The 26,208-nt window shown below is 43.3% G+C and overlaps 1 protein-coding gene across 1 annotated transcript in view; it reads right to left on the reverse strand.

The window, feature by feature from the left end:
• The window catches only part of ATXN7 (ataxin 7), a 126,462-nt gene that overhangs the window by 69,471 nt on the left and 30,783 nt on the right, over positions 1 to 26,208 (reverse strand). The window contains 2 exon segments of the mRNA XM_060161423.1: positions 16,681 to 16,749; positions 16,988 to 17,317. Coding sequence (XP_060017406.1) covers positions 16,681 to 16,749; positions 16,988 to 17,306 — 388 coding nt within the window. The 5' untranslated portion in view covers positions 17,307 to 17,317.

Below are 26,208 nucleotides of genomic sequence, written 5' to 3' on the forward strand. Positions count from 1 at the left end.
TATGTTTTTTAATGAAAACTATAGAAAACAATACTGCTGTGAAAGCATTAATAAGCAAAACAAAAAATTTAGAAACCCAATAGGAAATTTTAAAAATATGTATCTTGAATATGGCAACTGGAACACAAAACCTGCTTTAACTACAAATAAAATAATAATGGAGACTTGCTAAGATCTTATAAAAAAACCGGGTATCTTCACTGGTAGCGCTGAACACTATTAGTATTAGATCATGAAGGCCTTTGAACATCTGCTGAAATGTATATTGTTTCCCCCTAGAAAACTGTGCTTATGCAAATACAGACAATATTTTGCATAAATCTATGAAGGGGTTCAAAGACTGTTCACTACTCAAGTTTGAGAACCCTGATTCCAAAGCCCACGTATTAGCTCTTCATGTATCTGTTTCCACTTCTACATTCAAGGATTTTCTTCCCTCTGACACAGGTTTACCGCAGTCACTATTTACATCCATCACCCACGTCATAACGTAAGATGAGAGACGTTAAAAGAAAGCAGGATTTAACGTGAATTATTTTCCTGAAATAAGACTTAGAGGGGTAGGGGGTCAATTTAAAGAGGGTGTGGGTATACAAAGGAGACTACCTAAACCAAAGATATACAGCCAAGAGTGCTGGAAACAAAGTAAAAAAAAAAAAAAGAGATGGCAATGATGTACTTTTTTTTCTGAAGAGAAGGTAAAAAGGCTGTAAGGAAGAGGGAACCCTGACCGGGTGGGTCCGTCAGTGGCCTCGCAGGCCAGGGAGGAGGCTTGTTTTCTGTAGTAAAAGAAAGTCCACGAGCGCCCTCTCTGGTCTTCAGGGACTCTTCCTTCCTGACACCCTAGTCAAAAAGCCAGACATCTATAAGCACCAATTCCACACATGGGTATCCACAGCTACCACTCGCCAAACCTCTGTCAGAGCTCAGTTAGAATTCTGAGTAATTAAGCTTCATGTTTTCCCCTCCACTTTTTCAGGGGCTGCTTACAAGTAAATCATGGTAAGAACATTAGCAGTAGAAACTTCTACCATACATTCCATTGATTTCCGAGCTCTTCTAGACCCCTGTTTCACTTTAACTCCTAGCAGTTCTTTGTAACGGCACTGCTCCACTCTCCACACCTCGTACGGCACTCAACAGCCAGACTCAACAAAATGAACGTGCAAGCTCTTACTATGTCTCCACAGAAGCAGCCCCCTGCCTAGGGCCTTAAAAGTTGGTACAAAAATCCTAAAGCAACAGGGGTGTGTTAGAACCACCCCAAATTTTAAACTGTAGGCTTGAAAAAGATCAGGTGGCTCTTCTTCCACTCTGGCTCCTCTCTTCCTTTGACAGTGCCCACATATAGACATAATCCTGGCCAAGGCCTTCCAGGGAAAGATGTGGAGGGCTGCATACAGAGGGATCTTACTACAAGATATGTTCATCAGGCAAATAAGAACTTGAGTGATGATGCCAAACCAACTGCTCAAAAGACATATTCCCTACTCGCTCCTTAATTACCTTTTCATAAAACTGACAGCACTTAAAATTTCCTGGGGATTTGAGAATAAAAATAAAAACTTGTTATCTTTTTAAATGGAAGGAAAAGCTGTCTCTGAACAGGGGCTGCTAAATTTTACCGAAATCAAGCACTGAAGTCTGACCTCTCAAAGTAATCAGCACTATTTGAAAGCCATTAAAATATACATTAAGACCTATTTTTCCTGTAGAAAAAAAAAGAAACCCAAATTATGACCAATTTAATCATAACCATTTCAAAACTCTAGATTCCTGCCAAAGGCTCCTGAACCAGTAATTCCCAGCTCCCGTGGATGAACAGGGAGCCACTAGGTCATCTCTCCACTACTTGTCAGTCGCTTCACTGACAACAGGCTGTGTAAGCCCACTGTGTGCAGAGCAGCTGGGATGCTGTGAGGGGCTCTGTGGCCAGAAGAGTAGGCTGCCTGGCCTTCGAGCCAACTCCCATTTGCCTTGTGCCAACCGTGGCACACGTAGGCAAGACCACCATTAACACAACACGACCAGAGCAGAGAAAAAATTCGTGACGCAAAGTTTTGTTGTTGAAACCTATTTCCCTTTTGGGGAAGCACCACCGGCAAGACAGAGATGGGGGGAAAAAAGAATGAGTTCAGATCAATCAACTGAGCTACTTAATATCAACCAGGACGTGGTTTGGTGAGTGAGATAGTAAAAATCAGTGATTAGAATTTTCAAGAGTTTTTCCAAGTTCTCAAACACTTTTCAAAAGCATTTTGCCATTCAAATAAAATCGGTATGCAAACCACAAAGCTATCAGGATTTGACATGTTTTCTTAATTCTTGAACACCATCTATCAAATTCTTGTTTTTAAGGAGCTCTTTTTATTTCAGAATTACTAGTGAGGAAAAACAATCTTTGTGACATTTCTACAAGAAACTGCTGCATACTAGCGCTTCCCAACTTTAGCCAGCATTTAATGAATACTAGAGCTTACCAACTTTATTAATCTATCTGGGTGGTTTGGTTTTTAGATTATAAAAAAATCAGTTATTTTGTTACCCTGCCATAACTCTTTCTTCAATGACAAGGTTATGATTCATGGACAGATTATAAACTCACACAACACAGATTATTCTCAGCAACAACCACCAGCTTTTAAGAAAACATCTACCGAACACAAGATCTTTTAGAGAAATAGCCACTGCAGCTGCCAGTTAACAATGAAAAGCTCATGAGACATGGTGCTAAGTGAGATAAGAGGAATAGAAAGTGTAGCACACAAAGTCTACAGTAAACTCTGAGTCTGTCCTGAGTACAGTGGTGCATCAGAGAGACAGAAAAAGGCCTAGAAATAGGAATAAAGGGAAGGCAGAAAATAAATTTCCTATTCAGAGACTGAAAAAAGCACAGAGTTTATCTTGGGAAAGAAAACCCCAGTGATGTAACAAGAGGATTCGGGCACAGTGTCATTTATTCGTACATAACCAGTTATTCTAAAACCAAAACCATTTCTCTCTTCACAGCATACTGTTACTCAACCAAAAAGAGGGTGCTGAAACACTGGGAATAAAGATGAACAATGGCCTATCAAACTTCATAATCAACAGGGGGATGAAATGTTATTGCTGTGAACACTATCAACCAGAGGCCAAGGAATATCATTAGTGGCTATTCTATATTGGTTTTCCCCTCTAGGTCAAATTTGCAAATTTAGCCAAGACTTATGTAAAAACTTGCCGTGATAATTCCTTCTACCCGGCATTTATACCCCAAATCTAACAGTAATGACCTATCTTAGTACTGGTGATGGCTTGCTTTATATCAACACAAGATACTAACAGGGCTTCCCTGGTAGCGCATGGTTGAGAGTCCGCCTGCCGATGCAGGGGACACGGGTTTATGCCCCAGTCCAGGAGGATCCCACATGGCGCGGAGCGGCTGGGCCCGTGAGCCATGGCTGCTGAGCCTGCGTGTACGGAGCCTGTGCTCCGCAACGGGAGAGGCCACAACAGTGAGAGGCCCGCGTACCGCCAAAAAAAAAAAAGAAAAGATACAGTTTTTGAAAAGCGCTATGAACCTATAGTGATGTGGAGGACTCCTTCAAGAAGGTGACGCCCCCGGGACTTCCCTGCTGGTCCAGTGGATAAGACTCTCCATTCCCAATGCAGGGAGCCCAGGTCTGATCCCTGGTCAGGGACCTAGATCCCACATGCCGCAATGAAGATCCTGTGTGCCTCAACTAAGACCCAGCGCAGCTAAATATATAAATATTAAAAAAAAAAAAAAAAAGAAGAAGAAGAAGGTGACGCCTGACTTGAAAGAAGGGGTAGGGGGCAGAGAGAGAGGGAAGAGCCCATGCAAGGGTTCAGAAGAGGGGAAGAGCCCAGCCTGCAAGAACAACTGGAAGGAGGCCGCATGCCTGAGGCCCAGGGGAAAACAGAAGGGGATGCTGGCTGGCCTGGCAGAGGCCAGACCAAGCAGGGCCTGTGGGTTGCAGTGAAGGGATTTGGATTTTCAATGGGCTACGAGGCCCTTAAGTGATCTGCCTCCCCAACTCCCTCCCAAGCCCTCAGCAGCTGACTTCTGCTGCTACACTTGCCTTACTCAAGCTCCACCAGTCCCCCTGACCCCCTGTTTTTCTTGGAACCCTCCAGGACCTTCTCCTGCCACAGCCTTTGGATTCTCTGTTCCTTCTGCCCAAGGTTCATCCACATATCCACATGGCTCACACCTTCACACCCTGCAAGTCTTGTTCAGAGACCTCCTTCTCACCCTATCTTAAATTGTACCCCTTCAACTTAATCCTTCTCCAGACCACCCATCACCAACTACCGTATATATATTTCACTTTTTTTTTTTTTTTTTGCGGTACACAGGCCTCTCACTGTTGTGGCCTCTCCCGTTGCGGAGCACAGGCCCCGGACGCGCAGGCTCAGCGGCCATGGCTCACGGGCCCAGCCACTCCACGGCATGTGGGATCTTCACGGACCGGGGCACAAACCCGTATCCCCGGCATCGGCAGGCAGACTCTCAACCACTGCACCACCAGGGAAGCCCTATATTTCACTTTTTTAAAAGTTGTTGCCTCTCGCCCACAAAAATAGAAACTCTATGAGGACAGCTCTAGAACGTTTGCTGTTTTTCTGAAAATTAGAATACCTAGCTCAAAGTAGGTGCTCAATTAATACGCACTGAATCAATGAATCAATGACCGAACACAAAGAAACAGACACCAATGAAGTGTGTTATGAGGGAGAAACTATCTACTTTAGATTTTAAAGCTATATTTTGAAACCTCACTTCCTCAGCTTATGATTACCTATACCCCTGAGGATTTCACATAAGGAGGTAGGCTACAGGCCCCACTGGCCTCCAGCTTCTACCTCAGCCACTGCTAATTCAACATCCATATTACTACCATGGCAACCTTTCAGAGCCCACCCTCTGGACAAAGTACAAACCTCTTTTCAGGATGACTTCCCTCCTGGTGCATGGAGAGCTCTACCTCCTGCCCTCCAGCACTCCCCTTCCAGGACTGCAGCGAAGTTCCAGGCTCCCCCACCCCCTAAATACACCCCCCCACCCCCCCACACCGGACGGACGCAGAGGCTGCTCCCATACCACACCAGCTAACTCCTCCTTCGTGGCTTAACAAAAGCTCCAACTCTCCCCTTCACCGCCTCCAGGAAGCCTTCCCTGCCTGACCACTGCTTCCCCACTCTGAGCTCTGACTTTACTCTCCCTCAAGTTGCTGAGATCGCTGATTTTGGGGGCTCACACTCCCACCCATCCAAGGCCTCACAGGTCTTGCTAGGAAGTTTTGATTTTCTTCTAAGCACCATGGGAGGCTTCTAAAGGCTACATAACTGCCCACTTACTTGGGTAACACCTCCCCATCAGCCCTGTCTAGACACTTTAAGAAAAAGACATACAAAATTCTTCTTCCTACCCACACTCAACTGATAACCTCCTATGTTCTCTTTTACGTCACAGAAATGACAGGAAAGAACTCCCTACCTTATCTTCCCACAATTCCACATCCCTACCTGCAACTGATCCACGTGCTCCTCCTCTCATTACAACAGAATAAAGTCTCTGATTCAACCCAGAACTGACCCATCCAACTGGGCTGTGATCCCATGGCCTTTTCCCATCACAAGGTATTATCCTCGTGATTATCCATTTTCTCACATGTGATCGATTACTTTTCACTCCTGGATCATTTCCAGTGGCAGACAAATGTGCCCTAATACTATCCAAAATAAATAACGTGAAACAAAATGAAACAAAACACACCTTCCCTTTATTGCCTTTATCTATGCCCCCATCCTGCTTTTAACTCATTTCTCCACTCTCTTTAAAGCAAAACCCTCTCAAGACCTGCCCCCACTTGCCCTCTCCACTTCAGCTCTGGTCATATAGCTCCCCTCCAACCAGGCATCTGCCTCCCTGACTCTCCTGATTAAGGTCACTAACGACCTCCACACTGCCACAGCCAGAGATCAATTCCCTGGCTTGGCTTTACTTCACAGCAGCATGGGACACGGGCCATCACTCCTCACTTACTGTGTTTCTTCTCTGGAATCCTACACCACCACACTCACCTGGTTTCCCTCCCCCCTCACTGGTGATTCCTCACCCCTCCTGCTGATTCCCCCTCACCCACGCACCCCCTTAATGAGGGCTCAGCCACTGGCTCCCTTCTTTTCTTTACTGACACTCACACCTGAGAGGAACTCACCTGTCCCCCAGCTTTCCATGCCCTCTGTACAGTGATGACACAGACTCACCCAGTGGCTCCAACCCAGGCTGCTCCACCAGCTCCAGGCTCTATATTCAACTGCTGCATGAGGATACACAGTGTGGCCAAAAACAGAGCTCCTGACCCTGAGACTCCTGATTTTCCACCATTCCTCAGCTCATTAGATGGTACCACTCAGCTGCTCAAGCCTCAGATTCCAATCCTTACTTCTCTCCCTCATCCACATTCAATTCTTCACTAAATCATCAACTCCAGGGTGTAGAGAAAAAGAAACCCTCGTACACTGTTGGTGGGAATGTAAATTGATACAGCCACTATGGAGAACAGAATGGAGGTTCCTTAAAAAACTAAAAACAGAACTACCATATGACCCAGCAATCCCACTCCTACGCATATACCCAGAGAAAACCATAATTCCAAGAAATACATGCACCCCAATGTTCACTGCAGCACTATTTACAATAGCCAAGACATGGAAGCAACCTAAATCTCCATCAACACATGAATGGATGAAGAAGATGTGGTACATATATACTATGGAATAATATTAGCCATAAAAAGGAACGAAACTGGGTCATTTGCAAAGAGGTGGATGGACCTAGAGTCTGTCATATGGAGCAAAGTAAGTCAGAAAGAGGAAAACAAATATCGTATATTAACGCATATGTGTGGAATCTAGAAAAATGGTACAGATGATCTTATTTGCAAGGCAGAAACAGAGACACAGACATAGAGAATGAACGTATGGATACCAAGGGGAAAAGGGAGGGGGGTGGGATGAATTGGGAGACTGGGATTGACATATATACACTACTATGTATAAAATAGATAACTAATAAGAACCTACTGTAGAGCACAGAGAACTTCACTTAGTGCTCTGTGGTGACCTAAATAGGAAGGAAATGCAAAACAGGGGACATGTATACGTATGGCTGATTCACTCTACTGTACAGCAGAAACTGACACAACAATGTAAAGCAACTACACTCCAATAAAAAAAAAAAACAACTCCACCTCCAAAATACATCCTTAAGAGGACAGCCTTTCTGCCTTGCCAGCACCATCAGCGGGCTCTAGCCACTATCACCTCTCACCTAGTTGACTGGTCCCTATACCCTCTCTCCAATCCATCCACCATCCAACAGCCAGTGGTCTTTACACATCACAAATGAGATCAGGCCACTCCCTGCTGAAGCTACTACCCCCCAGTAGGCTCTCATCACACTTCGGATAAACCCAAATTCCTGACCTTGGCCTCTGTTATCTGATCTTTGTTAGCCTCATCTCCCTCTACTCTGCTCCATGCCCACCTCAGAGGCTGCATACTTGCTTTTTCCTTCTGCCTGGAACCCTCTTTCGCCTTCTTCCACATGATCCAGTGGCCACTTCCTTCTCACCATTCCCATCTCAGTTCAAATGTTAAAGCTCAGATAAGCCGTCCCTGATCATGTTAGCTTGAACTCCCCCTCCTCCACCGCCAACTCATTAGCCTACTTTACTGACTTTACAGCACGCAATGTCCTTCAAAAATGTTTGTGTATTTATTGTGTCTCGCTTCACTAAAAGGCAGGGGCTCTTTCTAACTTGTGTCACTCTATCCCAACACCCACAAGAGAACCTGGCACTTAGTGGGTAACTCCATCAACACTTGCTAACCAACTGCCAGACAGGACTGTGCCTTCTTGTTTGCAGTTATACCCTTGGACTCTAACCCCACAAGAGGCACAGAGAATGTGCCTGTCAAATGTCTGTGGGATGAAAGCAAATGAACAAAACAGCCAGAGGATTCTCAAGGCAGGAATCATGGCTGGACAAAATATCCTGAGGCCTGCTGAAGGACAGAGTCTGGACCTTGACAGAAACTGAAACGACCAGGCTGCAAGTATACAGTAAGTGCCCAAGGTAGTTACATGGGTGTCCCTGATCAGGTATGAATTGCCCTAAGTCCAAATCCTGTAACTGAAGACTCGAAACTGGCCTAGAGTGGGATTACAGAGAATGATGGCTACATACTACCATTAGTAGGGAAAAAATTAGTGAAATTATTAGCAGAATCTTTCCAATGAATATGTATTAAGTTCAATAACAATTTTTTTCCATTGAAACATATCTGTCTATATAGTTTCCAAAGAGAACAAGGTCAGTTAAATGGAGAACTGCTTCTAATTTAAACGGAAATTTCCTAGAACTGAAAGGCAATTCTTAAAATTCCCTCATCAGGCAGAAAACCCCGTGACTACCACCACACATACATAAAATCATAAAATAGTAGCCTCAGTTATTTCTGACCCATTTCCCAACTTAGTGAGGATGACTTTATTCTGGTGGCTGCAATTTACCTTTCTTGCCCAGAAAAAGAGCTTTGTAAAACATTCTAAGAAACACAAACTACAGGCTTCCGGGAGAGGAGCAAGTGCAACTCTGTACAAGCAGGGGAAAGTCAATCCCCACACTAGGCTTCCCTCTGCAAGTCAAGAGACTGACTAAAGGAGGAAACAAGCAATGTCAACCCCCCCCCTTCTCATTTTCACTAGAGTCTGTGAAAGCTGGGAGCTTGGGTTCGTTTGCTATGCTCTGATATCCTGAGCACACTGAGGTGTCCTCTCACTGCCTACAAATTGCCTGCAAAAGGAAAACTAGCATTTCACTTCCTGCTGCTCCCGAGAGTCCTGGCAAACCACTTGATTAGAGGCATGCTCGTGTCACCGCATTTTCATGATTGACAAAAATAATAAAATTAGCAAGTAACGTTTATTGAACAGTTGCTCTGCCAGACATTATACAAAAGGCTGAAACCGTATTATACCATTTCATCCTCCCAGTCACTATGAGGTACTACTGTACTACGATTCCCATTGCACAGGTAAGTCAACTGAGGCTTAGCAAAGCTATGTAAATCTTTCTCAAGTTACTCACCTACTAGAGCTGAGATCTGAACCCAGGTTTGTTTAATTCCAGAACTGGAGTTCTCAGTATAGCCTGTATTTAAAGTTATCTTTTGCAAACTTACAAAATGGAACCCGGTTTTCTGCATAACACCTACTAGGGTTACAAGACAGACACTTAGGGAAGCTGATTTAAAGCAGTGATTATCAAACACCAAAATACACACTGAGCTCCAAAAAGTCCACAAGGAAATGTGAAAAATGAGGACAATGCAATGAGTCCTTCCCAAACTTAAACTTTCTTCAAATTTAAAGGATTGTTCTTTATTCTAAAACAATGAAAAAAATAAATAAATAAATAAAAATAAAACAATGGCCCTCACACTTCTATGATGATAAGAATTATATGTTATAATGTCTAATTATATACATTATAAAACGCTAGCAACCCTTTGTTTGGTCCCCAATTTATTTCAGAAACTTTCTGGTTTGAAATATAAAAGCCTGGGACCACTGGTTAAATGCAATCTTTGTTTTTGTTTTTTTTTTAAACTGCCTCACTGGAGTTCAGGATTGTGGAAAACATCTGTATAACCTGGGATGGGAATATTTTCTGTTTTTAAGATTATGAGTCTAATTGATAATGAACTATTACTTTCTCCTTGCCAGAAGCTTACATATAAGAGAAAAAGTATTTGATGTTAGCAAGGTCTTTATCACAAAGAGGAACAAGAATACTGCATCCAGTTTTATGTTATAAATGCCTGAAATGCAAAAATCATTCTTCTCCTTCTTCTGCTCATTTATAATAATCCCTGCTGTACAAGATGAATATAAATGTAATCTTCTGCCTTCCTCTCAAAAGTACAGTAACTCCAACTGTTAAGTCTACTAACAGGCTTCTTTTTCTTCTTAGAACTTCAATGAAAAAATACTTTAATAATCAGAGGAGCACATTTATTAAAAATACTGCCATAAACTTTGAATATCAATGTGATTAAAAGCAATCTTGCACTGAAATGCTATTTAAACAGTGGAATTTCACTTCTTTTTTTTAAAGGATTTTTTTTAATGGTACAAATCCCAGATGCTTGTGTTTGCTATCCGCTGCAACTTTAGCTTTCATTTAAATCTTTTTTTTAAAAGCCAATTACTTCTAATGCAAACTGTGCATACTTCCCCTCCTCCTGAAAAAAAGAGATTTTATGAAAGAACTGCTAAATACAGCATATAGACTGCTGTAAAGCACACCAAAGAAAGGGTTCTTCATCTCTTCACTTAAAAAAAAAAAGAAAAAAAATTTTTTTTTTTTTTAAGTCAGTATTTCTAGCCAAAGAGAAGGAAAACAAAGGTCACAGCAACCTGTTCCGGCTCATGAAAAGCAGGTGCACATTCTGGAATGAGCTCAGCACAGCAGAGGGTAAAGCATGTGAGCTGTGGAGTTAGGCAGATATGGGTTCCAGGGTCTCTTACATGCTTTGTGTTCTTGGTGAGGTAATCTCACTTCTCTGGGCCTCTGTTTCCTCATCTGTAAAATGGGGATAATGCTAATACCTAGATCATACGACAGCTGTGAAGAATACATAACCTATGCTGACACAGAGTAAAAGTTCTCACTGAACTTGAGCTGTCCACATACATGTAGGAATATCGTGAGATGTGGCCAGGAGGAAGCAGGATGTTGTTATAAAGGAAAAATCAGACCGCATAACATGTAGGTCATACTCAATAACGAGGCATAAATTCCCCATGCTTCCCTCCTGAGATCAGAGTTCATAAGAACCAATCAAAACTGTAAATGGAGTACATTCAGCTTGGAAGCCCCTTGCTACTACAGGAAACGTGCATGGTTTCCTTTACTGAGAAGCCTTGTAGGTTGAAGAATTCAGCATGGACTGTGCCAGGTGTGACACTTCCCAGCAAGCACAAAATCAAAGATGAGAGATCAAAGGATTCAGTATGCCCTCTTTATAAATCAAAATGTAGATGTGTTTCCTGGAGAATCTGCCTTGTAAATCAAGTTCCAAGGCCTCCAACAGGGCTTCAGCTTCTCTAATCCAACTCAAGGGCAGAAATTCTCAAGAATCTGTGTCAGGTACCCTTTTGAAGAAAATCCCATGAAAGTTCTAGATTCCTTCTCCTGAGGATTTACATACTATACAGGAGCTTAAGAGAAGCCAAGCCCCATCCTCACAGTCAAAGGCTCTGGGAAGCTGGGACAGTAACAGCTCTGTTGATGTTCTATATTTGCATTGCCCAGAAACAGGTATATGTCCTAGAAAAGTGGCAGGGAATGAAAAAAGTGACAAAAATAGGAACTTTCTTACACAAAACCTTATACTCTCACATGTATCTCCTTCTAGCTCAACATTATTTCTTCAATGTTGAATTAACTTTGGGTTTAATAGTGGTTTTTACTATTTTGAAGATTCTCCCCCTCAAAACAGAAAGTTCGAGTAGTAGAATCACATTCTGCAGAAAGAATGGCCCTTCATTAACCAAGAAACCCATTAAAACAGGGATGGCAAACTTTTTCTGCAGACTCAGATGGTGAATTTAGGCCTTAGTGGGATGTATGGTCTCAGTCGCACCTAACTCAGCCCCATGGTTCACTGCATGGAGAAAGCAGCCACAGACAGTCAGTAGATGAAGGGCTGTGGCTATGTTCCAATGAAACTTTACTCATGGACTCTGACAGCTGAATTTTACATATTTTCCCACAGGTCATGAACTAATCGTCTTCTTTAGAAAGTTTTTATTTCAACCATTCAACAATGTAAAAAGCATTCTCAGCTAGAGTGCAGCTTGCGGTAAAATGCTAAGGAGCCACACTCAGGGGAAAGAATCGTTCCTTAGGAGTGTCTCTCTAGGTCTACCGGGGCTCTCACTCCTGGGTTGGCGCCGACTTTACAGGTAGAAAGTTACAAACAGGAACTGTCAGCAAGGACACTGACTACTGCAGCCCTAGCACTCATCCAGGGAGTGTCAAGTGTGGGTGATCTGCAACCAAATCATCCGAATGCTCTCCTTAAATATATGCTAATGCGATTCTGATGCAGTCAACTTGGATCGCACTGACTCCTGTCTGAGGCTTAGTTTCAGTCTCTACTTGAGATGTCGGCCGACTGCATGCCCTGCCACCTGCAGAACCCTTACACACTCATGGAGGGGATCACAAATGGCAGCCGGGCTTGACTCAAAAGAAGGCGCAGAGTACAGGAAGGCTCCATTTTGCAGGAGACAAGCTTAAGTCCATGCAAGCACAAAAAAGAAAACCAAAAGAAAAATGATGTCTGGGACATGTGAGGAGTTCAGCAGAGATGAAACAAGATTGGGCAGGGACTCATTAGCTGTTTAAGCTGTAGGAAAGATATAAGGAGGCTCATTAAAATCCTGTCTCTAATTTTGTACATTTCAAATTGTCCAAAGGAAAAGTTGGGGGGAAAAACATAAGGGAAACCCTAGAGAAAAACAGAAGAGCTCTTTACTTCAGAGAGAAAGTTTTATGTCTATAACGTAGTTACTTTAATAGTCTTTGGCACCAATACCTAATTTGTTTTCAGTTAACTCACTATGAACATTTTTTTTTCCCTAGGAAAGAAAAAGGTGGTATTGTTATGTTGACTCAGTCCGTGTTGACTGAGGCTACCCATCTTCCTAGTCTTTTTTTTTTTTAACCAGCTGCCTGTAGATGCCAACCAACCTCTCTTCCATCTTGCCCTAGGCTCAACTATGTCCCTGTTATTTTGACAGGGAGGTCAACTGTCATCAAGTGTGGATATCCTCTAGGTTGCCATCCTACTCCCTTGCCTAAGTATCAGAGATAAGAGAGGTGGTGTCCTGTCTGCACTCTTTCTGGAAAGTGTAAATGGAGTGCTAAACTCAGGACAGAGACACAGGAAATGCTGAAAGACAGTCCCTGGCCTCCCCTGGGGCCAGAAAGTGCATCTCGCCACAGAACAGGTACCTTTTTTTTGAGTCACAACACAATGGAAAATTGGTCATTTGAACTCTTCAGTCTTCCTAGTAGCCCAGTTCATTCATTTTGGGGGCAAATATTCACTGAACACAAACAATGTGCAGGAGCTCAATATATCTTGGTCAATAAGAAGCCTGTCCTCTGGGAGCTTGCACTCTAATAAAAGAGCCATCACATAACACACACTTTCAAATAGTGATAGAGTGTTTGGAGGAAGGTAGAGTACTGGGTTTGTTGATGTTGTATAAGAAGTGGGCGCAAGAGAAGTTAGGAATGACTTCCCAAAGAAAACGTCGTATTTCCACTGCTGACTCCCACAATAACACTTTACATTTTGTTTCAACTTGCTGTGAAGTTAAGGCATTTAATGTATTTATTTTTTAAGGCTCCCTACATTTTCAGGTACTAATATGGAAACCTTAGTCAGTTACTCATACCAATTAATTTCATCTAAACATTACTTTGTTAAATCTACAATTTCAAAAATCACCTTTAAATAAAGGTATTTTTCTTCTGAGTTTAGTCTTTGAAAAAGTTAAAACTGTATTATCAATCTTTTTCCACTAAAACCAAATGTGCCATCAAATAATATTACAAATTACAGAATAAAACAAGGTAATAAAAATGTGAGGATGCAGATAAAAAATAGGCTGCCCTCTGAAAGATAGCTTAAATTTTATCTTAACATTTACCTACTTGAGCTAATAGGAAAACGGGGATGACATATTAGCTAAACCACTAATAATCTCACTTCCATCTAAATCTATAGTTCCGACCTCTCCCACAGCATTAACCCTTGGGCAGTCTCACATGAGGAAACTGGCCAAAATAAGCTACAGGAGCAAAAACAAAAAAGGGCAGAGATCCTAGCTTAGCAGTTTTGAATTTTGGGGGTAGAGATATGTGAAGAATCCTTGAGAATCCAAGAGAAGCTGGGAACACTTGCCCTGAAAGTGGACATACATACTATTTTGCATACAATTTCACGGGAACTATGACCCCCTGAAGCCCATTCAAGCCCCAGGTTAAAAACCTCTGACCTTGACAAATACCAAATTAGGAGATCAGGTCTAAGATTACCAGCATTTAAAAGAGTTGAAAGGAATTAGTTATGTGTAAGGTCATTTTCCATAATCTAATTTAATGTCAACCATTATTAACAACCAAGGGAAGTAGGTGTTATCATCTCCTTTTACAAAGGGGAAAGCTAGATTCTGAAAGGTAAAATGCAATATTAAGCAACTTAATCTTACACCCAGGTTTCCAACTCTCAGATGCACAACTGTGAACTGGAATTCGAAACGTCTGGCCAGTATTCCTCAATATCCTCCAAGATGAGGAGTTTCTGACTGAGTGCTTCATTCACATTATCAATTTATCTACATATTTCTTTCCAATTTAACTTTGTTGACAAGAGGAATTAGTATAAATTTAATTCCAAAACACGTTTTCTTGGTAGTAGATAATCTCAACCAAAGACAAAGGATAACTGTCTAATAATTTGATAATTTAAAAATGTATCTTCATTTCTTAAACAGCCTGACATGAACTATTTGTTAGAAAAACAAAGGCCCACTGTGTTAGGTGCTGAACATCCTTATGCTTGGATTTTTAAACTGTCCCAGAAAATCCACAAAGTCACAAATGAATCAAGAACTGACTGAGTTAAAAACTTCAGTCTCTACTCAAAACAGGCAGGCAGAGTTTCAGCCATCCTGGCTGCTTCAGCATCCTCTGAATGGTTAGAGCAGCCTACACAAAAATGGCACCTCTAACAGTCACAAATAATTTGATAGGTCAGAAGCACACACAACCAAATAATCTATGATGCCTTTGTGCCTGAATAAAGTAATTAAGAGGTCCTAGATCTTCTTGGTAAAATCCACTCATGACTATGTCCCAACTGAAAATAATAAATACAGCAAAAAGTGGGTCCAGGCAACTAAATTTGGTTGGGTCTCAATCCAGACCAAGTTGCCCAGTGAAACGCTAATACACTTACTCATCCTCTATAGGGGAATTACCAATAATTAGCACCCTGTATTCACACAGATTTAGAAACCCTTTATGGGAAATGCATCCACACCCAGAGAAAGAAACTAAGAACAGGAGCAGGTCAGGTCCTCTACAGCTCTACTCCAACTGCTTCCTATGAGTTACCACCTAGTGATTTTGATTTTTTTAAGCCCAGGCGGGCTGCCAATTCAACACTAAAACCGGACTAACAACTGATTTTTCCTATTGCAACATTGCCAGCAAGTCCTGTGCTTTCCCTCTCTTTCCTTTGGTCTCAAACAGCAATTCTCATTCTCAGAAATCTACTACTTTGCTCTCTAATCTGTTCCAGTTGGAAGCTCTCAGAGAGCTGCCACTGGTATTACTCTTCCTCCTAGTGCCAAGAGGCCAACAAATGGCCAGTTCAAAGAAACCAAAACAGTGAACGTGGAAGCAACACAGGCACTAAAAACAAGAAGTAACTGCGGAGACAGAATAACAATGGGCCAACTCTGGACCTTAAAATATTCCACTTGCCAAAGTTGTACCTATTCTTGGGCCCCTGACAATAACTATACCAAAATACATGATCACGCTGAGAATTAAAATTGCACTGGGAATATAAACTCAGTATTTTGGATACCAAAAACTCACTCAAGTCCTTGTCCGTACTGCTACTGAAGGAATCGCTTGAACTGAACCTAAAATTGACTGGGCTTCAGAAGTCCTTTCTGACCACAGTGTGCCAAGGCCTAGCAGAGGCATTAGCCAGCAAAGGCGACTATTCACAGAAAAAGAAAATCTGAAGTAAAGGTCTGACAGTTCCTAGATACCTGACCTTTCATTTGGAGGCACACTTTTAACTACAGTTATTTCCCTAGAGTACCCCTCTACCAGTTTTATTAAAAACTGACCAATAACTAGACTCTGGTTTCACTAGCTAAGAGCACTAAAGGCTTGTTTCACCATATAAAATTCTTCACCCCCACCGCCTCGCTGATTTTGGCAGCTCAAAAAAAAAAAAAAAAGTAAAAGAAAAAAAAAATCCGACCAAGAGCTCCTCAGTTGTGATGATCCTTTTGATAAAACTCTAACTTAAATCCCACAGAAATAGGCTGCACAGGTAAAGTGTCACCTTTTTTAAAGTTCAAAATTCATTTTGATTGCCGGCAATAAATTTCAGGTGGCAAGGTTTCCTTTTCAGAGCCCCCTAAAACATTCGTGGAAAAGCTTTCGGAAGCTGACAATTCCTCCACTCCTCTTGTTTCTCCATAAGGGGGTCAGACCCGAAGGGATCTGGGTTAAAATCACTGCTGCTCCCCAGCGCTCATCACGGAGCGCCGCTCAAACTGCACCCAGCCAGGCCTCCACTGAAGGGTTCCTGACGCTCCCCGTTACAGGAAGCCCCCGGAAACGGGATTTTCCAAACGCGCAGTCCTCCCCCTTCTTCCTCAGACAGCATCCTCGCGTGCGGGGGCGGAGCGGGTCAGGTGGGCTCGAGCTCCCGCCCTGGTTAGCCGGCCGGGGTACTTCCCCTAGCCTTGCACAAACTCCTTCAGGGGGCTGGACTCACCTTCGCGACAGAGCCCCATGACTTCGCGGTTTTTCCCAAACTCCTTGAAACTTTCGTCCAATTCCGTCCCTAGGAGATACACACACACAGGAGGAGGGGAGAGGCAGGTCAGTGGCCGGGAGTGTGACGCACGCTCACGCACGCACGGAGTAGGTGCGAGCACCTCCGCGTTCCCCAACCGAGCGATAGCATCTCTGACCCCCGAGGGGGGCGGGTCACGGGACGGGGGAGGGGAGAAGGGTCAGACGACGGGGGAGCAGGGGTGGGGGGGCGGAGCGGGGGGGAAGAGGAAGGCGTGGACACTCACCGTCTTTCCCAGGAAGTTTGGAAGCCTCGACCCACAGATTCCACGACTGTCCCAGCATCGCTTCGGGACTGGGCAGGGGCCGGCGCTCCCCGACGGTCGCCATTGCGGTGGCGGCCGAGGTGGAGGCGGCCCCGGGGCCGCCGTCCTCCGGCCGTAGGCGCCGCGGCGGCGGCGGCGGCTGCCGCTGGGGCTGCGGAGTCTGCTGTTGCTGCTGCTGCTGCTGCTGCTGCCGGGCAGCCGCGGCCGCTGCTCCGCCCGCCGCCGCCGCCGCCGCTCGGCGCGGCTCCCCCCTGACGTCATCTGCGGCCCGCTCCGACATTCTTTCCGCTCCTACAATGTAACAAAAAAAAGGGGGGAAAGAGTCGCGCGGGGGCCGCTTTTAAGGAGGCGCCGGGGAGTTCCGGCGGCGTGCGCGGCCCGCGGGCCGGGTGGGGCGCGCTGACAGCGCCCCCAGCCGCCCAGCCCCCCAGCTCGTCTCCTCCCGGGCCACCCCCCGCCCCGGGCGCAAAGTCCGCTGCGCGGGCTCGCTTTCGCTTTCGACTCCGGCGCCCCTCGGGGGAGGGGACAAGCGCCGGCAACCCGCCACCGCGGCGCAGGATCCCCAGCCTGCCTCCGCCGCGGAGAGCCGGCGCGGAGGCCGGCGACCCGAGCTGCCTCCGCCCCAGCCCCGCGCTCCGCCGCGGCGGGGAGGCCCAAGATGCACCCCCGGCCCTCGGGCTGCCCACCCTGAGGCCGCTTGCATCCCCGGGCCGGGCCCGGCGGCCCCGCTCCTCCCTTCCGTCCGCGCGTCCGTCCGAGCGGCGGCGCCCGGCCGGCTCCCTTAAGCGGAGGCGCCTCCCGCCGCCTCCTCCCCCTCGCCGGTCCCACCCTCTCAGCTCGCTCCGGCGAAGTTTGCGCGTCAAGCCCCCGGAGTGGAGCCAGGGCGAAGTCGGAAACGCAGCCACCTATGGAGAAGCCGGCCGGCTGGCCCCGGAGCACCAGCGGGCGGCGTCGCCGTAGGGCCTTCCCGCCCGGGGTCCCACCTGGGGCGCAGGGGCCGGTTCAGGGAGCAGTTGGATCTCCGCTCGCGGGCGGCCGCACGGCTGTCAAAAGCATGAATGGGAAACCGCCGCCGAGCGGAAGCCTGGCGTGGAGGAAACCACTGGCAGGCGAGGAAATGCGGCCCAGGTGCAGTCCCAGGTGTCGGCCCTAAGCCCACCACGGGAGGTCACAGCGTGCTCCCGGGGTATTTGAGCTCGTCCAGCAAAGAGGAGACCATGAAATCAGTGTAAAATGGAGTGGAGGAGAAAGAGACCGAGGCGAATCCATTTACCTGTTTTGGAGACACTACCCCAAATTTCTTTATTTCTCTTTACAATGCTCCTAGAAGTGATTCATTCGCCCCGCACCCCCCCCCCAAATCTAGTTTAGTTTTAATTCAAGCCGTTGGTCTCCCTCTTTATGATTGTCTTTGCCTGGGCAGCGAGGGAACCTAAGGTTTAGGTGTAGGTACAGCATTCCTAGAAAATACTGTTTTCTGTTAGATATTGTTCACTAAATTAAGCATTGGCCCACACAACTTAGCACCCCTCCCCAATACACAGACTGCGCGCAAAGCTTTTGCTCAAGTGATGGGTAAAGATGATAAAATAAAGGGATACTTAATGAACTAAAGCACCTGAAATATTTGAAACTGTAGCAGACCACATCAAGCACTTTCGATTAAGTGTTCTTATCATTACTCTTCCTTCAGACTGATGTGAAAATCTGCAGCCTGAGACATGAAACAATGATTTTAATCATGTTTCACATAGCAGTAATATCAGCACTCCTGAGGCACGTGTGTCATAGCTGCTTGCCTAGAGGTGCTTTCTTTAGGTGGGGAAAAAGCGGGCTTATTCAGGTTTTTTATCTAGAACATCTGGCGTCATAGAGGTGGCCAACTTCTCTACTAAAGATACAAAGTCCAACTCTCAGAAACATAAAAATGTTTAAAAAGAGTAAAAATAAGGAAATGTTATTGCAACCTAAACTCAATGCAGGGCTCCTGTAGAAAGTGCTTGTTTTGGGTTCAAAATTTAAAGGCTTTAGTGAAAAAAAAATAAAATATATATACACACATATATATTAATTTATTTTTTAAATGTTTAGAAATAAGTGCGTAGTTTTTTCCTGGATTGCATGCAAACAAAAGTTCCCCAAAACTATGGATGCTTCCTGTCCTTATCTAAGAAGCAGAAAAAACAGAATAAACAAAAATGGTAGAAATGATTGGTAGGATTAAAAACCATATTTCTAAAGCTTTAACTTCCTATATAAGAGCATCAATGACAAAAAAAAATGCATAGGTAAAACATAATTCCCTTAGTAATAAGGTTCCTAACTCTTAACCAAGGCCCTCAATCTTGGATGTCACCAATGCAGACCTTCAATTTTTCATCCAGATCACTGAAAAATCTGTAGAATTACAGAAATACATAAAAACACCTAACTTTTTAGTTTTCCGAGATTAAAGTGCACAATTTATGAATTGTTTTGAATTTTCTAATTCTACATTTAAGGGAAACAAAAATTTGAATTTTATGGCATTTGGAGCTGCCATTAAAAAGAAAAGCTTAGGGCCACCCAGCTATATAGGTAAAAAAGACAGCTTGCCTATTGAGTACAGCCCTTCTCTGGTCCCTGAGAGTAGAGGGTGAGAATGAAAATAAGGGGAAGAATGGCAAACATGAAGTACAGTCCTACTTCCTCAAGACACTGCTTGATTTCCCCCTTTTTACATGTGAAAATACTTCGAGATTCACTAATATGACTTCAAGCTAATGGGGGTCAATATGGCAATTTATAATACTTCAACTTCTGTCATTATTCTTGTTTCATACTCCCCCCCCCCATTTTTTGATTGGTTTAATAAAGAAAACACGACAGGGCTTAGAATAAAAAATACTAAACATCCTCTTAGTATTATGATAGTTATTAAGAGAAATTGTTACTAATAGCAGCTATCAATTATTGGGCACCTACTAGGTGCCAAGCATTGCTGTAGGTACCTTTTTGGATTATCTCTATTAATATTCTCAGTTGTGTAGGGTAGGAGTTGTATTACTATTTACAGATAAGGAAAATGAGGGAGGGCTCTGGAGCCAGTCCCTGTGAATTTTTTCTGGGTTCATATACTGGGTCTTTCACTTACAAACTGTGTAACGTAAGCAAGTTACCTAATTTACTTGGATCTCAGTTTGCTAATCTGTAAAACAGAGATAAAGCCAGGTTTCTGAGGATTGCATAAAAAGATCCATGGAAAGTACAAAATAACACAAAACGAACACTATAAACAAGTATCTTATATCACACAGAGCAATTCAGATCTATTCTCATCTAAGAAATGTGTCACCAAGTTGAAGAAGATGCGAGCACCAAGAGAATGACAGGCAATTCCTGGCCATCTCCCTACCAATTCTCTTCTACTGCAGCCAATGCATTTTACTACATTCTCTTCACCCATGAGAAAGTCCTAACCCCTTCCAGAACGTGCAGTTTCTGATATCCATAGTTGGTTTGGGTTTCTCAACTGTTTGAATGAGTCACCAACAAAAGCCAAAACTGCTAGCTGAGAAAGTACAGTTGTCTGATACTCAAATCTGGGCAACATTTAAAAAGTGTTCTTATACAAAGGGCACTCTCTATAAACAAGAGTACGACAGAAACTCAAACACTTGGTTTTATAATAAAGAACCTGATGACTTCTTAACCTAAACCCCCTCCTCTGCACCCAAAAAATATTTTAAAACATGAACAATACAATTTACATTCATTTACTATAATTATTTTCATGTAATAGCGTTCCTTGTATGCTATCAATCAGTTCTCCTACCGGCGTACTTCTGATGATGTCCTATAGTTCTGAAGATCTTCAGCATTTGTCTGTACAGATAAATGATATGTTTTGTAAGGTTTGAGTAATGAGGATTCAATTTATCAAACCGTTCCTGCTCGCCTACCACATACCAGGCACTCTGCTAGGCACCAGAGTAAACACAACATCGTAATTTCACTGAGGATGTGAGAAGAATGAGAAGTAGGGGAAATTTTTTAATTTAATTTTAATCAAAATGCTCTTATGGAAAAAGCTGTCACCACCAATTAGACTGTATGTGGCTTAAGAACTAGGCCGTCAGAAGTGAAATGCTGCCAAGTTCTGAGTATTTCATCCCTTCCAGGGATGTATTTAAAAGGTGGCCTTACTTCACCATCCAAATTTAGGGATGTTCCCAGTAGGTGCCAGGGTAACAAGGTCTCTCTTTACAAAAAGGATTCTTTGCACAGCAGATTCACTTGTAAAATGCTTTGTTCAAAGGCCAAAGGCATCACTAAATACAAAACAAAACAACAGCAACAACAATAACAAAATCTTTAAATTCGGTTTAATGTAAAATGGCTGAAACTGTCCAAAACTTGCCTAAGATGCAAGACACCACACAACCAGCCTTTTTATTTGGAAAGAACCACCAGTCCCAATACAACATTTTAATAAACTTGAAAACCAGCAACTACAGTATATTTATGGGTGCAAATTACAGGGCTGATAACAGAGATTCTCCATTATCAACCCCAAAGGATTGCAGTCATTTGAGTAAAAAGAAACTTGGAACCACTAAATTAGGAATGTGTTGCCTTGGGTTGCATTATCTCCTCCTAAAATTGGCTGTGCCTTTGTTCATATCCTCTCTCCCTCCTCTGACCACACCTATCTCTTTCCTTCTTTCTTCTGGAGACAGAGCCAGGGCTCTCTTCTGCATAAGGGGTATGGCAGGCAAGGCCCCTCTTTAACTGTGCTCCCTCTAGTGAAATACCTTACAGCCTGTTATAAATACATCAGTATTCCAGAAGGGGGAGAAGAGAAGAGTGGAAGAAATTTAACTCATCAGCTCGGTGGCTAGAATTGCTGACAATCAAATGCGAAATTAGGAATAATAAGGAGAGTTGCAAAAGTGGAGACTAAAAGATGAAGGTAATTATCTTTTTAAAGGCTTAACCTGTATGCATAGTCATTCTATAAACCGTGTCATTTGCCCAAAAGTTCAAAGCTTTGAATTTTTGGTTTTCTTAATCATATGTGTGTAGCTACAAATTCTCCCAAAGAATCATTCACCAGTAATAGCAAACCGCTTGAAAAGAGAGAAAATTTAACAATACACCTATAAAAAGGTATTAACATGTAACTTTAAACTGAATAAAGGCCCAAATGTTTCCAGGAATTTAATACCGGCCTGTAATTTTGAACGATTGACAAATTTCATTTAAAATCTTCATTTAAAGCCTTCAGGTTAAAGAGTTTTTTTAAAAAGAGAGAGAAAGGATTAAGTTATAGGAAAGGAATGGAAAAAATAGCTAAATGGACTAACATTTAGCTATAAAAAGCGGCTGACTGTATAGTCATAGTTCTAGCGCACTGCCTCAGATGCACTAAAATGCAAAGATTAAACACACTGTTAAAAATAATTCCCTATGTCACCTTTGTACCCATCAGCTTTCACTGAAGTGATGGTAAGTATTACCATCTTATGGGCCCAGCAGTTAAGAACAGGTGTTCTAGAGCCAATATGCCCAGGCTGAATCCCAGTTCTACCACTTATTTACTGTATAACTCTGGGGAAATTCTGACTTCTCTGTGCCTGTTTCCTCATTTATAAAATGATGTGGGACTTCCCTGGTGGTGCAGTGGTTAAGAATCCGCCTGCCAATGCAGGGGACACGGGTTCGATCCCTTGTCCAGGAAGATCCCACATGCCACGGGGCAACTAAGCCTGTGCGCCACAACTACTGAGCCTGCACTCCAGAGCCCACGAGCCACAGCTACAGAGCCCACGCACTGCTAGTACTGAATCCTGCGAGCTCTAGGGCCCGTGCTCCACAACAAGAGAAGCGACCGCAGTGAGAAGCCCGTGCACCGCAATGAAGAGTAGCCCCTGCTCGCCGCAACTAGAGAAAGCCCGTGCAGCAACAAAGACCCAACAAAGTCCAAATAAATAAATAAATAAATATGATGTAAAATAGGAGTATCTACTTTACGAGGAATATTAAAAAAGTTAATAGTGCAAAAGTACCCTACCCTAGAGCTATCATTACTATCACCATACCTATCACATAAGAAGCCCCAATTCTAATCTAGCCATGATATGCTAGCAGATCATTTTTGCAGGGTAAAGCATGGCATTAGTTTGTCAGTCCTTGCTCTAACACTTTCAGGGGCTCAGCACTGACCACTGAACTCAATAAAAACTTTTCTGCTAGCACTCCAGGCCCTCTCCAGGTGGCCCCAGGCTCAGTTCCACCGCATCTACAGTGTTCCCTCTTGCAGGTACCCTACAGTCCAGCCCAAATGACCAATTCATAGCTTTGAATACGCTCCCCCTCCAGATCCCAGCTCTCAAGCCTTTGTTCATACAGGCCACGCCATCTGTAATGCTTCCCCCCCCCCTTGGCTGAAATCCTACTGTTCAGTTACGTTCCCCCTCAAGTTTCATTTCCTTAACAAAATCTTTCCTGATCTCACACTAACCTCATAGGAACTCATCCCCACTTCTACATCTAAATCTAAATTGGACTTCCTGGACTAGGGTTAAGAGTATATGCCCTGAAATCAAGGTGGCAATGAGATATATGCTTAGTCTCCCAAAGATTAACAGTTTGCATTCCAACATAAGGGTGTCATTTGGAACATGGAACCCACCTCCTCACAAACCATAAGATGTGCAGTGTCCAGGTCCCCAAGCTGGTCAGCAAAATGCCTTAGGGCTGAACTCTAGGACTAACAGTATAGGTGTGTTAGTACAAGAAGGAAGGAACAACACAGCTTTTTCTTCCCCCTTTCTGCAGCAAAGTTCCAGTCCTAAGTAAAGACACAGATCTAGCAAACACAATCCACCTAACTTTTCCACATTCTTTGTGTACACCCTGATCCAGGAACCCATCTGGGTTTGTACTGCTTCCCCAAAGGCAGACTGTTCCACAAAGGCTTGCAACCTCTTTCCACCTCTTTACCTCCATCTCTTGGTAAAGATAGATGGCATGCAGATTTTACTACATTTCACTAACATGTGAGTGAATGACTATGAATGAATACAGTTCCCTACCTTCAACCCCCAACCTAAACACATATTTTCTCATACAAAGGGCGAGACCTGAACCCAAATGACTCTCCAGATTTCAGGGTCCCTATACCATTCTTCCCAGAAACACACAGTTACTTCTCTCCCCGGGCCTCTCTGATTTTAAATGGCACCACCTATGACTCACAGCAAAGTTTTGACGTTTTATTTTAACCTATTCAAACCTCTCTTTTGACATAAAATCTGCAGGACCCGGAGACCATGATCTTCTCCACTTTCTACTGCATCCTCCTCTCCACCAAACTGCTCCAAGTGAAGGAACTTCAAGAGCCAAAACGGTGAATCAAAACAAAACCACTACTGGTAGGAAATCTATCTTTGCTGCTTTCTAGAGCTTCTTGCCTCCACTTCAGAAAACAGGGATCTTCACAAAACATTAGGATTTTTCCAAATGGTTTCTGGGGGAAGTGGCAGCACAGCAGCAAGCACAAGTGGATGATTAGAAGGCTGGAATCCAACTTACCAAGTATTTCTTACAAAACAGGGCCAAATAGATAAACTGGACTTCATCAAAATCATTAAACTTTTGTGCTTCAAAGGACACCCTGAAGGAAGTGAAAAGAACCCAGAGAATGGAGAAAATTTTTGCAAATCCAATATCTGATAAGGGACTTGTATCTAGAATGTATAAAGAGCTCTGACAACAACAACAAAAGACGAAGAATCCAATTTTTGCAATGGGCAAAGGATCTCGACAGACATTTCTCCAAAGGAGATAATACAAATGACCAACAAGCACATGAAAAGATGCTCAACATCATTTGTCATTAGAGAAATACAAATCAAAACCACAATGAGATACCACTCCACACCCACTAGGATGGCTAGTAAGGAAATAAAAACAAACAAAAACAGAAAATGACAAGTGTTGGTAAGGATGTGGAGGAATAGGAATCCTTCTACATTGCTGATGGGAATGTAAAATGGTGCAGCCCCTGTGGAAAACAGTTTGACAGTCTTTTGAAAGGTTAAACAAACAATTACAATATGATCCAGCAATTCCACTTCTAGGTATACACTCAAAGAACTGAAAGCAGGGACTCAAAGAGATACTTGTATACCAATGTTCATAATGGCATTGTTCACAAAGCCAAAAGGTGGAAACAACCCAAGTGTCCATCAACTGAAGAATGGCTAAGTAAAATGTGGTATACCCAGCCACACAATAGAGTATTATTCACCCATTCAAAGGAATGAAGTACTGATACATGCTACAATATGGATGAACCTCAAAAACAAGCTAAGTAAAAGAAGCCAGACACAGAGGCCACATATTATATGATTTCATTTATGTGAAATATCCAAAATAGGCAAATTCACAGAAACAAAGCAGAGCAGCGGCTTCCAGGGTTTGGTGAGAGGGGAGGATGGAAAGTGACTGTTTAATGGAAACGATGTTTCCTTTGGCGGTGATAAAAATGGTTTAGACCTAGATAGACGTGTTGTCTGCACAACATTGTCAATACACTAAAAATGATTAAAGTGGTAAATTTGTGGCATTTAAATTATATCTCAATAAAGCTATTTTTTTAAAAGCCAACATTAAAATCTGGAAAATCTCACACAAAATTCCAGATTGACTTCTCTTGAAAAATCTTTATAATCTCACACCAGTGGCCACAAGCTCCCTCGTAACAACCATCAGTTGGAGCTGAAGCTGGTCCTGGAGCCCATTTCTGCTACTGCCTAACCATGGACCATAACAGGACACATTTTGTCTCTGCCTCAGTTAACTTCTCTGTAAAAGGAGGATCAAAACAGTATCTACCTCATCAGGTTGTTACAAGGAGTGAGTGAATTAATATGCTTAGAAGAGCGCCTGGCAAATAGTTAGGGCCCATTAAATGTTAGCTACTTTTACATTTTATGATACCTCATTTTCTTCGTAATAGAGGTAAATGGCATTTGCTTTTCAATTTTTTTGCTCGTTTTTACAAATGAAAGTCTAGCATATAATGTAGCAATCCAAAAGAAAGAAGTAGAAAGACAGCGAAGATGTAAGTTTTTTTAAAGTGACATGCAAAATACTATGCATAATATGTGCCTGTTTTTGTGAAAATGTAATAATGA

The sequence above is a fragment of the Lagenorhynchus albirostris genome, chromosome 10 (genome assembly GCF_949774975.1).
Source record: "Lagenorhynchus albirostris chromosome 10, mLagAlb1.1, whole genome shotgun sequence".
Classification (NCBI taxonomy): domain Eukaryota; kingdom Metazoa; phylum Chordata; class Mammalia; order Artiodactyla; family Delphinidae; genus Lagenorhynchus; species Lagenorhynchus albirostris.